The sequence below is a fragment of the Pinus tabuliformis genome, chromosome 3_1, assembly GCF_031772625.1.
Source record: "Pinus tabuliformis cultivar Carrire ecotype Pingquan chromosome 3_1, CPIR1, whole genome shotgun sequence".
Lineage (NCBI taxonomy): Eukaryota > Viridiplantae > Streptophyta > Pinopsida > Pinales > Pinaceae > Pinus > Pinus tabuliformis.
Genome location: NC_142301.1, coordinates 362,900,158 through 362,914,156, shown reverse-complemented (window position 1 = coordinate 362,914,156; position 13,999 = coordinate 362,900,158). Strand labels below are relative to the sequence as shown.

Below are 13,999 nucleotides of genomic sequence, written 5' to 3'. Positions count from 1 at the left end.
ACTGTATGGTTTTGCCTTAGGATGTGTGCCAATAAATGACACTGTATAGATTTGCTGAAATGTCTTTTTGCTGCTCTCCTTCACTGCTCAGAAATTTTCTCCTTGCTCTCTCTTTTCTTTTTCTCAAATGCTCATGAAAAAATGAATTGATCTTTTCCTCTTCTCTTCTCCTTTTATTTTCTAAATGATCGTTTGGATTACCCTAAGATCTAATATCTGAGATTCATTTAGATCTAAGGATGAGAATAAATGTGCATTTGTTAATTTTAGGTATGTTCTATGCTTAGAGCAATTTATTTCAATTTTCACAGTTAGCTCCATATCTTTTCCAGATTAACAATCACATCAGCATTAAAGTAAATTGCAGATAGAACATAAACATAAATTGCAGAAGACAAGCCAAGACAAGAGGACACAAGATGTGGCGCTAGCCAGGGACAAACCCCAATGTGGGGAAACCCTTTGATCCAAAATGGATCTTGGATAGACTTCTAAGTCTGAAGTGTTCCCCACAGAGGAAAATGAAAGTCCAAGGATGCTCTTGGAAATAGTCCCATTGCATAGATCTTTTCATTCTGAATCTACTGCAATTTGAATGGGCTAAAATGGACTTCCGATGAAGAAGTTATCGCAAAAAGAAGTTTGCCTTTGTCCTTTGAAAATGAGCCAAATTCTTATATGAATGGGATTTAATGGAAAAATATGTTTTTTAACATAAAAACCCTTAGAGTTCCTCGCATCACAATAAACAAAGGGAAATGACTTAAAACATGCACAAGGCCTTCCGCGGACCCGATGGATTTATAAATCAAACAAGTGAACCTTTTGAGTTTCAAAAGGAAGGGGTAGTAAGCGGTATTTCGGGTGGGCTTCGAGTAGTAAGCGGTATTGGACGGGCTCCGCCCGAATCCATACATTGATTGACGCGTGGCATGGCGGAGGAGAGAGGAAACCGCTTTTTCGGGCGGTTAATCCCCATGTAAGTTGTGTGTTCGAAACATACTATTAGTTGTCGGATTAGAGGTCGCGGATCAACGGTTAGGATCTGATCGGCGGATCAGCGATTGACATGACCAAAGGGAAGACCCTTGGGGCCGTTGCGACAACGATATGCGATATGCCGATGTTCCGATGGGCCGATCGGCGATATTGGCAATCGGCGAACCCCTGATACCAGGGCCAATGCACATTGCGATTGCGACTTGTGATATGCCGATAAAAAGGCGGACCCAATACGAATTATGGACGTGACTTCATAGGTTTTGAAATCCGGATTTTCAGATTTTCTGTGTATTATCCGAGTATTGGGTTTTTTTGGCCATTACGCCATGCGATAGCGATAAGCGATATTTGGACAGACTCGATAGGTTTATATGGCTGATTCATTAGTATTTGAAGTCCGGGCTAAAGGCCCATGATATGTTTCGCGTGTGTTTCCTGTGTATTTCCGTTATTTGGCTGACACGACCAGAGGAAGGGAAAACGACCGTGTTTTCCTTCCTGCCTGTTCTTTTCCATTTGTAAACGGACTTTTGGGAGGAAACAATCGGGTTCTTCAATGATGGAGGACTGTAACCGATGCATGATAAAAACACAGAGAGCACAAGTGCCGAGGGAGTTGGAGGATTGAAAAAAAGGTCATTTGAAGGTTGCCGAGAGTTGCTGGAGGTCAAGCGGACTACAAAGGCACGCGGAGGCCAAGAGAGAGCTCAGAGATGCCAGAGCCAGAGCCAAGAGCCAGAGCGAGAGCCAGAGCCACAAGCAACAGCCAGAGCCGAGAGCCAGAGCCACGAGCAACAGCCAGAGGCAGAGCCAGAGCCAGAGCCAGAAAGTCGGAGAGCTTTAGAGCCAGGGATAAGATGGTGTTCTAAGCCCATTGTGTTTAGTGTAAACCAGTGGAGTTGAGTGTGGAGCTTGTAAAAGGACTTTGCCATAATCCCAGAGAGCCTAGTCGAGTTGACTAGAGCTCAAGGAAATGTAGCCCCAGAGTTTTGGGTGAACTCCATATTATGTTGTTGTTATGTGTGATTGCTTGTTGCTGCATTGTATTTGCTGCTTTATTTGCTGTTATATGTTTTATATCAGTTCAAGCAAATAAACTTAAAACACAAACAATTTAAAACCAAACACAAGCATACACCTATTTCAAGCACTTTTTAATTCCGCAAGTTCTTTAAAGTACTCAAAAGCATCACTTTTTCTTCTAAGAAAGTATACCCAAGTATACCTTGTTCGCATAGGTCCACAAATATCAGTGTGCACAAGTTATATCTTTCTTTCTCCTATTCAAGTTAGAGGGAAATTAATCCCTGTGCATTTTTCCAAGTGCACAATCTTCACAATCAATATGTTCATTTCTTAAAATACAAAGTCCATCAACCATACCTTGTTTCTGCAACAACAATAAATCATGAAGGTTGATGTGACCAAACCTTTGATGCCAAAGATTCTCTGTTGTCATAGTCGTTGAAGTTAAGGCTTGATGTTGTTGGGTTGTGTTGTATTCTTTCCACGACTAACCTATGTAGTGAACTGGGGGGTTTGAGGGGGGCAGGTAACCCTCCTCTACGGGGTCTGGGGCAGCGCCCAGGAATTTTTTTTGGACCCTATATTAGGTTGGGCGAACCTACCTATGGTTTTCGGTCAATGGTTTTGAACGCGATGGTTTTCGGTCCATGGTATTAGATGCTTCGATATGTATAAATATGTATTGTAACATTGAAAGGAATATAATGAAAAATCAAGCTGGTAGTCCCGATTTTGGAATCCAGTGGGAAAATCTCTGTGTATATGTGTTTTATGTGTTATGCTCTCGCATTGTTTATTTTTCGGTATTTTAGAATTCGTATGCAGGTAATTTTTGTATGGGGTTAAAACCAACATTTGGTATCAGAGCTGTTTTGGCTTCAAGGGGATGCCTTTGCTGCTGAGGGGTTTCGCTCGGACCTGTGGTAGACCCTGTTCAGTGGGAGATCTGCAAGATCGATTCTGGTGGTGAAAGAAGATGGCGAGCAATGGAAATATAGAGATCGAGAAATTTAATGGTCAGAGTTTTGAGTTGTGGAAACTCAAGATGGAGGATTTGTTGGTGGATAAAGATCAGTGGATCGTGGTAGATCCGGGTACTAAACCAATGGGAGTGTCCGATGAAGAATGGAAGAAGTTGGATCAGAAGGCAAAGAGCACAATACGATTGTGTGTCTCAGATTCAGTATTGCTGAATGTATCAGGGGAAGCTACGACGAAGGCTTTGTGGGACAAGTTAGGGACTTTGTACCAATCTAAGTCTCTGGTGAATAAACTGTTCCTATGGAAAAAGCTGTATAACTTGAGCATGAAAGATGGAGACTCGGTGACAGAACATCTAAACGCATTTAATAATGTGGTAAGTCAGTTAGCGACTGTTGATATTAAATTTCAGATGAAGATAAGTGCATCGGTTTGTTGTGTTCTCTACCAGATTCGTGGGATAGTTTGGTTATTGCAATAGGTAGCAATGCAACTGCCTTGTAGTTTGATGAAATAGTCTCATCCTTGCTGACGGAGGAGATGAGAAGGAAAAATATGGAGAGCCAGAATGGTGATGCCTTGTCTGTACGAGGACGGTCCCAGAACAGAAACAAAATTAAGTCATCGAGTGGGAGATCTAAATCTAGAGGGAGATCTAAATCTCCAGGAAAACCTGTAAAGGTGGTGTGCTGGAAATGCGGAAAGGAAGGGCACTACAAAAGGGACTGTAAATCTAAAGATCCTGATAAAGGAAAGGGATCTGATGATGCTGCTTCTGCAGAAGCGAAAACCACCTCAGATAAAGGTGGGGATGTGTACTTGGCTTCTTTAAGTACACATGTAGATCATGAGGCATGGTTGATTGACTCAGGTGCATCCTTTCACTTCACTCCCCATAGAGAGTGGTTTTGTGAGTATGATAAATACGATGGTGGTGATGTCTTCTTAGGGGATGATAGGAAGGCTAGAATCGTTGGTCGCGGAAAAGTAAAGTTGAAGTTGCAAGGTGGAAGGGTTAGAACACTTCTGGGTGTTCTGCATATTCCTGCATTGGCTAGAAATCTGATTTTTGTAAGCAAGCTGGATGATGTAGGTGTAAAAACAGTGTTTGAGAAGGCTACCTGCAAGATGGTTCGCGGAGCACTGGTATTGATGCAGGGAGTTCGGACTGGAACTCTGTACAAGCTACAAGGTAGCACTGTTGTTGATGGGTGCAACAGTTCTGTGGTTCCTGAAAGTGGAGGAGAAGATCTAGTGGTCTTTGGAGAGAAGACCATGTTGTGGCATCAAAGGCTTGGACATATTGGAGAGAAGGGCCTTCGAATACTTTATGGTAAAGATATGTTAGAAGGTATGAGTAATAGCTCTTTGGATTTTGATTTCTGTGAAAATTGTGTATATGGGAAGCAGAATCGGGTAAGTTTCCCCTCTAGTGGTAATAGGGCGAAACATATATTAGAGCTTGTGCACAGTGATGTGTTTGGACCTGTGAATGTTCCATCACTGGGTAACCCTGTGTACTATGTATCATTTATAGATGACTTCTCAAGAAATACATGGATATATTTCTTTAAGAAGAAATCTGAAGTCTTTGACAGGTTTAAAGAATTTAAGGCTCTGGTGGAAAACTAGACAGAGAAGAAGATAAAGGCGCTGAGCACATATAACGATGGAGAGCTTTGCAGTAAGGAATTTGAAGAATTCTGTAAGAAGTGTGGTATAGCACGGCAGAAGACTACTCCATATACACCTCAGCAAAATGGAGTTGCAGAAAGAATGAACAAGACGTTGATGGAAAGGGCAAGAAGCATGCTCAGTGGTGCTGGGTTAGGACAGGAATTCTGGGCAGAGGCGGTGGAGACAGCATGTTACCTGGTCAACAGATCACCTTCATCAGTGTTGGAGGATAAGACTCCACAAGAGGTATGGACTGGTAAGAAACCCTCTCTTTCACATCTGAGGGTATTTGGATGTGATGCATATGTACATGTTCCAAAGGAGAAACGAACCAAGTTGATAAAAAATCTGAAAAGTGCATCTTTATTGGGTATAAGGATGGTTTAAAGGGTTATAAGCTTTGGAACCCAGCAACAAGGAAGGTTGTGTACAGCCGAGATGTGGTGTTCAGAGAGGTGAAAGATATTATTAAACATGAAGTCCAACCAAAGGAACCTGAGAAGATAGAGTTTGAGCTAAAGGAGGAAGAATCAGACACTACATCACAGGAGGAATCAGAATATGAAGAGCCACAAACTCCGGGTGTAAGAAGATCTGTTCGAGAAAGAAGGCAGCCAGAAAGGTATAGTCCATCTGCTTTTTGTTCAAATTTTGCTTTATCTATTACTGATGATGATCCCAAAATTGTGAAGGAAGCAGTAGATTTAGAGGATGGAAAACACTGGAAAGAGGCCATGGTTGATGAAATGGCATCTTTGCACAAAAATGATGCTTGGGATTTGGTGGAGTTGCCGGCTGGAAGGAAACCCATTGGCAGCAAATGAGTGTTCAAGAAGAAGGCAAATGCAGAAGGAAAGGTGGAGAAATACAAAGCTCGGTTGGTAGCAAAAGGTTCTTCCCAAGTGCCAGGAATTGATTTTGGTGATATTTTTTCTCCTGTTGCCAAGGTAACTTCTATTAGATTACTTTTATTTGTTGCTGCTGCTTTTGATTTTGAGGTAGAATAGATGGATGTGAAGACAATAGTTCTTCACAGGGATCTAGAAGAGGAGATCTACATGAAGCAACCTGAAGGCTTTGCGGTGAAGGGTAAGAAAGAACTAGTATGCATGTTAAAGAAGTCTCTGTATGGGTTAAAACAGTCACCAAGGATGTGGTATCAAAAATTTGATACATTTATACGGGGACTTGGCTTCACCAGAAGCAAAGCAGATCACTGTGTGTATTTTAAATTAATTGGTGACCGTGTTATTTCTCTGGTCTTGTATGTGGATGATATGTTGCTAGTTGGAAATGACAAAGAAATTATCTGGGATTTGAAGACCCAATTGTTCCCCAAATTCGACATGAAAGATCTTGGTGCTACAAACTATATTTTGGGCATGGAAATTAAAAGAGATCAGGCAAAGAGGAAGCTCTGGTTAAACCAGAGGAAGTATGTCGAGACAATATTGCAGAGGTTTAATATGCAGGATAGTAAACCGGTGAAGGTTCCTATTCCTGTTGGTGTAAAGTTATCTGCTGAACAGTGTCCCAAGACACAAGAAGAGGAAGAGGATATGTCCCGTGTTCCATATGCAAGTGTAGTCGGTAGTCTGATGTATGCAATGGTCCGTACTAGACCAGACATTGCACATGCAGTGGGAGTATTGAGCAGGTTTATGTCAAAACCAGGGAAGGAGCACTGGATAACAGTGAAGCAGGTTTTCAGGTATTTGCATGGTACTAGTGATTATGGTTTGTGCTACCAAGGAAGACCAGGATTGGACAGAGTGTTGGATATTCGTGGCTTTGTTGATGTAGACTGGGCTGGAGATTTGGATCAGAGAAGATCTACAAGTGGGTATGTGTTTAACCTATTTGGTGGTGCAGTCAGTTGGATGAGTAAGAAACAATCTGTAGTGGCACTGTCAACTACAGAGGCAGAATACATGGCAGCCACTCATGCAAGCAAGGAAGCAGTTTGGTTGCAGAGATTATGTTCAAGTATGGGGTTAGTACAGGGAGCTATAAGGATAGACTATGACAACCAAAGTGCAATTTTCTTGGCAAAGAACCCTGCTTACCATTCAAAGACAAAGCACATTGATGTTCAGTATCACTTTGTGAGGAATATGATAGAAGACAAAAAGGTGTTGCTGATAAAGGTGGACACTTTGAAGAATATTGCAGATGCATTGACAAAATCTGTGAGCTCTGAGAAGTTCTCCTTGTGTAGAGAAACAATGGGCGTTTCAAGGTTGGAAAAATGACTTAGCTCTCTTGTGCCCCCCTGTGGTAAGAAAACAAGTGGGAGAATGTTGGGTTGTGTTATATTCTTTCCACGACTAACTTACGTAGTGAACCGGGGGGTTAGAGGGGGGGCGGAGCCCCCCCTTCGTTGTGTCGATTGCGCAGTGGGGGGTTCACAGGGGGGCGGAAGCCCCCCTGTTCGGGGGGTTTGAGGGGGGCAAGTAGCCCCTATACGGGGTCCAGGGTAATGCCCCGGGAAAATTTTTTTGGACCCTATATTAGGTTGGGCGAACCTACCTATGGTTTTCGGTCCATGGTTTTGGACGCGATGGTTTTTGGTCCATGGTATTGGATGCTTCGGCATGTATAAATATGTATTGTAACATTGAAAGGAATATAATGAAAAATCAAGCTGGTAGTCCTGGTTTTGGGATCCAGTCTGAAAATCTCTGTGTATATGTGTTTTATGTGTTATGCTCTCGCATTATTTATTTTTCTGTGTTTTAGAATTCATATGCAGGTAATTTCTCTACGGGGTTAAAACTTTGTGCGATCATCAATAAATAGCAAGAAATAGTAAGCTCCACCTAAGGACCTTGTTCGCATAGGTCCACAAATATCAGTATGCACGAGTTATATCTTTCTTTCTCCTATTTAAGTTAGAGGGAAATTCATCCTTGTGCATTTTTCCAAGTGCACAATCTTCACAATCAATATGTTCATTTCTTAAAATACGAAGTCCATCAACCATACTTTGTTTCTGCAACAACAATAAATCATGAAGGTTGATGTTACCAAACCTTTGATGCCAAAGATTCTTTGTTGTCATAGTCGTTGAAGTTAAGGCTTGATGTGGCATGCTTGTAACATTCAACTTATCTAGGCCTCCAACTCTTACTCCTGATGCGACCGACTTTTGATCCAACAAATCCTTTACAATATAGTAAGTTTTGAAAAATTCTACCTTTAAATTTTGATCTGTAATCATGGATACAAAGATCAAATTCTTTTTAATCCCAGGCACGTACATGGCATTTTGGATGCGCCTGATATTACCATTAGGCAATATCACAAGAATATCACCATACCTTTTAATTTGATATGCTCTGTCATCTCCTAGTTAGATGTTAGCACCATGGTTAGTCTCCTTAAAATTATCATACAAATGTTTTTTAAATTATTACATGTCATATGAATGGATGCCCCAGAATCCATAAACCAAGTTCCAGCCTCATCAGTCTCAGTTGAAAGAGCAACATCAGACACAAATGATTTAAGATCATGATTCAGATCTTCACCAGCAAAATGCCTTGCATGTCTCTTGTGTCTATGTTTCTTTTCATCATTCTTCTTCTTATAGCAGTCCCTGAACCACAATAAAAACACTTAATTCCTAAATCATTTTTGGCGGATGACATACCTTGAAATGGATTTTTCTGAGATGGACCACTGCTTTTATGTCCTCCTGTTGGTTTCCCCTTGAAGAACTTCTTCTTTGCCATCAATGCCAAATCTGGATTTTGAGGCTTTAGATTTTTACATATCTCTTCTTCCTGCATCAAAATCCCTGTCAACTCTTCAAAGGAGGGAGCTTTCACCCTTGTTGCAAGCCATGTAATGAACATTTGATAATCCTCTGTCATGCCATTTAAGGCAATTATAACAAGATCAGTGCTGGATACTTTCTCCCCCATGTCACCTAACTTGTCTTTCAATTTTTTAATCCGTGAGATGAATGTAGCAACAGATTCATTCTCTTCCATCTTAATGGAGATAATCTTGCTCATCAGAAACAACACACAATTTGTATTTTTTGTTTCATACAAATCCTTGAGTGTTATTCAAATCTCATTGGAAGTTTTGTAGTCTCAGATATGAGGGATTATGTTGTCTTTTACTGACATCTTCAACAACACTTTCGCTTTGTTTTCCCTCTTTTCCCAATCTTGAACTGATGCGGCTGTGGCACCTCCGGCTGCAATCGACTTTGCTTCATCTCCGTTTGCAATTGTCCACGCACTAGAACCCTCGAGTAATGTCTGCAACTTGAACTTCCAGTTGGCATAATTTGACCCATCAAGCTTATTGCTCTCATTAAGGTATGTCTCTGCAATGTGATTATTCATTGTGACAAAACAATTTCAATAATGCCTTGCTTTTTAACTCACGAGCACCACCAGTAACTCGTCTGATCAATAGATCCACGACTCCAATAACAGATCCACTGATCCAATCAATAGATCCAGTGATCCAACAACAGATCTACGGATCCAACACCAGATCCACTGATCCACTCAACAAATCTACAGATCCAACACTAGATCCACTAATCCAACAACTGAACTATGGATCCAACACCAGATCCACTGATCCACTCAATAGATCTACGAATCCATTCAACATATGTAGGCAAGGGTTTCACAAGAAAACAACAAATTGCACAGAAAAAGTCATTTGCGCAGTCTTGCCTCAGACATTGTGCACATGAGGAAGTTTTTGCTAAGTCAACTTGACCTGCGCAGTTTTCCCTCTTAATGCCTGCGTATTTCTGTGCAGTTTCCCCTTAATAAAACTGCACAATCTCCTTCTTTGTGTTCTGTAGGAAACCTTAGCTTGTCTTGTTGATCCGCTGCTCCACTGATCTCTGATGGAGTCTCCTCCGATCCACGCTAGGATTCACTGCTGCACAACTTTGCGAACAAGATCTACACACCTGCATTCACTAGCAAAGGAGGCTTACTCGCTCTCCAATCTCAACCACTAGGGCTCTCAGCCACAAAGGCTCAACTCACCACAAACCCAACTCACACAGAGCTCCTTCTCTGCGCTCTGATACCAAGATAAAAATGGGAAGACACAATAAACTGAAACTTGCAGCTCATAGGTGAGACAAGCTACACCTGGAGACTGCCCAAGCAGCGCTGCTCTACTCCATTGTCCATAAAATCCAAAATAAATAAGATTACATTCAATTTAGGGAGATCAAAACTATCTCCTAGAAAATAGGAAATAAATCTAAACTAAGACACACACACAACCGTGAAACAAACTTTCTCCATTAATTTCAAGTTTTTTTTGATCATCTTTTTGACTAAAGCTTCCTCTTATCACAATGTGGAAAGCATGTTCTTTATCAGTATGAGAATCTTACAATGGATGTAACTTGCTTACAACCAACCAGGGAGAGTTATTTGGTAAGAAGCCATGGATGTAGGGTGTGTAGTATGCATTTTGGCAAAGTCAGACATGACCTGCACCTTGCCCCGACCACTTGAAATGTCTTGCATGCATGGGAGAGACAACCACTGAGGGGTAAACCATTTCTGTAGGGAATTTCAACCTTCAGGGGAGAATGTCACCATCCCTGCTTAACCATCGGACGAAGATCTTGTTGACATCAAATTAAGGTTTCTATTATTTTAAGAACTTCTAAGTTTTCTGTGACGGTCATTTATTCTGAAACGACTCAGGGGTAAGAACTGTGAACAAATGTTGTTTTACCAGTGAAGGTATGCAGGGTAATGATAAAGTCGATTCATTACTGTTGCATATATTTCAAATAAAATTGCTTCAAGAAAGGAAATGGTAGAAGGGATGTGAATGATGAGCACAGGGCTTGTGGTCTGTTGGGAAAACTTTATAAGTTTTTTTAATTTATTTTATATGTAAAGTGCACTTTTATTCCTTCAAATATAGGGTTGACATCTGATAATTATATAGTCTTGTTAGCCTCTCTGCAGGAATACCAGACCATAACCAAAACTGTATTGTACGTAGAGTTGCCAGTGACATACAAAACATGGCATGACAAAACTCAAAAAGGCACAATGGTGCTATCCTATCCAACTATAAGCATAAACATTTACAAAATCAACAACTAAAATAGAAACCTGTATCTTCAATCAGCAGGAGGATGGGGCATTGTCGTGAGAATCAGTGTTCCACGGGGACACATCCCCAGGGTCGGGTGCACGCACCCCTCGCACCCCATGCACTTGGGTCGGGGAGTTTACTGGGGTTGCGTTTCCCCATGCACCCTTTTTGGGGAGTCTTGGGGAGACGCAAGGGGGTGCGTTTCCCCAGTGCGGGGGATGAGACACCCCAAAGGGGGTGCGTCTGGGTGCCCCCCTCAAACTATATGGTAATATACTAGTATGTTTTGCTTTCAATTTAGATTCTAGAATGATGAGTGAATTTAATTTTTAAATCAATGTAGATTGTAGAACGATGAATGATATGGATCAATGTATTTGAATATTTCATTATTGAACTCATGGTATGGATGAATAATGAGTATGTCATATGAATGATGTATGTATCAAAATGAATGATGAGGATGGATCAATGTATGTCATTATTTAATTCAATTATGAATTTAATTTTATGTGTGGATTGAATTTCAATTTTCAATGTATTGGTATCCATAGTACTGTAAGTCTATTTAATATTTGTGCTTTCATTATTGAACAATGAATATGAACTTGAATTATATATATATATACATAAAATTAAAAATTATATACACCGACGTACCCCTGCACCCCCAAAATTTCCCTAAAATTTGAGGCTACTCCCACACGCCCCCCTTGTGCATCTCCCTGCACCGGAGTCTTGGTGGAACATTGGGTAGAATCCCAAGATGTTGCTCGATTCGGACCAGTCGTCGATCCATCTGATCCAGGTGGAAATCATCGTATCTGGGGTGGCCATGCAGATGCTCGAGGGTCTGCTGCATGTCTGTTCTTGCTTCCTGGTTGTCCTTCAGAGCTTTTCCCAGGATAAATTGCATTTACCAATATAGGTCAACTGTCTGAAGGTATTGGCTTGTTCTGCTTTGTGTCTGACCTGTGTCCAGAATCCAGGCTTGCCAGTCTGCCCGCACCGCTGTGTATGTATTGGTAGCTTGCTGACTCGCCGCAGCCCGTTCAAATTGATTTATTTATTCGTGCATCAGCTAGGCATCTGTTCATGGTAGCGGGTTGCTGATCCTTTTGCTCTTTCACGGAGGCGTGAGTTCCCATGGGCTGCACGGACTTCATAGTATGGTGCGCCTCTTGGGTGACCCCTCTCACACGGCGTGTTTAGCAGAGTGGCATCGTAGAGTCTGGGAAGGGGGTCTTTAAAAGCAATGGAAGTCTGTCGAATGCTGCCCCTCTTATCACTGCTCCTTTGTCCTCCCTTTTTAACTCCTTTACAATTTCTGTGACCAATTGAAAGTTGATAGAGGTTCCCAATCGTTTTCCCTCGTGGCATTGTAACCCAGGATAGCGAAGGGAAACAACACGACAGAGGATGGATTTCTGTAGTACCTCTCCGTCGTGTTGATAGACTTGCCAATTCAGACTGCAAACAACCTGGAAGTATCCACTGCAACCAGAAGGATTCCACTATAACCACAAAGTAATGCCTGGGTGAGAAGCACAGGCAGGCTGTCCACAATGTTGAAAGTGTCTGAGTTCAGACTTGCTTGATGGCAGTGAGCTTTGTTGATTCAGGAGCTGTACTATCCTTGTCAGAGCACCATTCCTTCCATATTCTGTTGATTCTGCAGTCCAGAGACCTTCTCCCTGAGCTAGTGGCCTGTTAGACACAGGGAGACTGTCCCCGTTTACCGTTACCAATGTCATGGAGTCTCTGTGTGGGTCTGAGAATCGAGAAGCCCAACACCTCCTATCTTTATCAGGCTATCTGCCCTGTATGCACCACCTTAAATCCCATCCGCTGTGTGAGGCTTGTGGTGAAGTCCCAGGGGCCATTATTTGCAGCCCTGTTATCCATAATTGCTGGTATGCTTCCACTCCCTTTGTCATCACTGCTTTGCACTAGTTTGTGAGCCATCCGAGGGTGTCACCGCTGAAACACACCAAGTTGCAGGTGACTATCACTGTCCAGGATGATATCCCTGATCTCCCATGTGTCCTGTGTCTTGAATTCCTGTAGCGTTGGTGTCAACACCCACACTCACATATTGAATGGCATTATGATAACAGCTGCAGGGGGCATGTTGCCAAGCCCCCCTGCCTATTGGCCAGGTGGGATGGTGGCACAGTGCCCCCACGCCACCTCCACCCCTCTGCTCCGTGCTTGTAACCCCATCTGGGGGAAAACTTTATTAGCTCTTTAAATAATAAAGAACATAAAAGATAGGACATTTGAAATTACGTGTACTTATGAAGCAAGGGTGAAAAGATCATAAATGTTTCTTGTCTGAAGTTGTGGTATATTTGTGTTTTCGTTGTTACAGTCCAACCATATATAATCATCAGAATTTGTTTGCTTCCAAAGGAAGTATGGAAGCAAAACATTCTTTTTGCCCGAAATGGCAATATTTTTGAATCCTGGAACAAAGGAAAAGTAGAGCACATTTATAAATTTGCCCAGTAAAATTTTGAATGCATTTTAATGCTATATGTTTCATATAGCTGTAGAATAAACTTGGGCTTTCACTCATCCTTTTAAGAAATTCATACTGATAGATCTTCAATTTAGTCTTTATGAAAACTTAAACATCTTCCTGGGTGCGTCAAATGTTATGATTCAGGACAAATTTGATGCAACTTCGTTCTGAGTATAAAGATGCCTTCCTTGAAAAGCATGGTGTCAAGCTGGGTTTCATGTCAGGATTTGTAAAGGTAAATCAGTTAGATTATGTGATTTGATTACATATGTGTCCAGCATAACAACTCCTAGATGTTATGATTTCTCATTCATCTGATAGCCTGGATGCAGTCGGCACACTTCAAAACCAAGCTATATTAATTTCTCTTTCATTTGTATCCAGGGTGCAGTGAGTGCACTTCAGAGTCAACCTACAGTGAATGCTGTCATCGATGGTGATGATATTATATACAGAGATTATGTTGACATCAGCATTGCTGTCGGTACACCAAAGGTTTGTTCACTCTATGCTATTTGGTACAGCATAGCCATGCTTATAATGATTGGAATGGAAAACTTTGTCATCAAACTTTTGCGTTCACAGGTTCTAGACATCTGCCTTTTGTGGCATCCAAAATGTAGTTTCTGATTGACGTGTGCCTAACTTTTGAGAATTATTTTGTTTTGATCTTTGTTGTTAATC

At 41.5% G+C, this 13,999-nt stretch overlaps 1 protein-coding gene across 1 annotated transcript in view; it reads left to right on the top strand.

Moving 5' to 3' along the window:
- The window catches only part of LOC149187196 (dihydrolipoyllysine-residue succinyltransferase component of 2-oxoglutarate dehydrogenase complex 2, mitochondrial-like), a 122,559-nt gene that overhangs the window by 85,606 nt on the left and 22,954 nt on the right, over positions 1–13,999 (top strand). The window contains exons 10-11 of the mRNA XM_089411304.1: positions 13,460–13,550; positions 13,700–13,810. Coding sequence (XP_089267430.1) covers positions 13,460–13,550; positions 13,700–13,810 — 202 coding nt within the window. The remainder of the gene's footprint in view (positions 1–13,459; positions 13,551–13,699; positions 13,811–13,999) is intronic.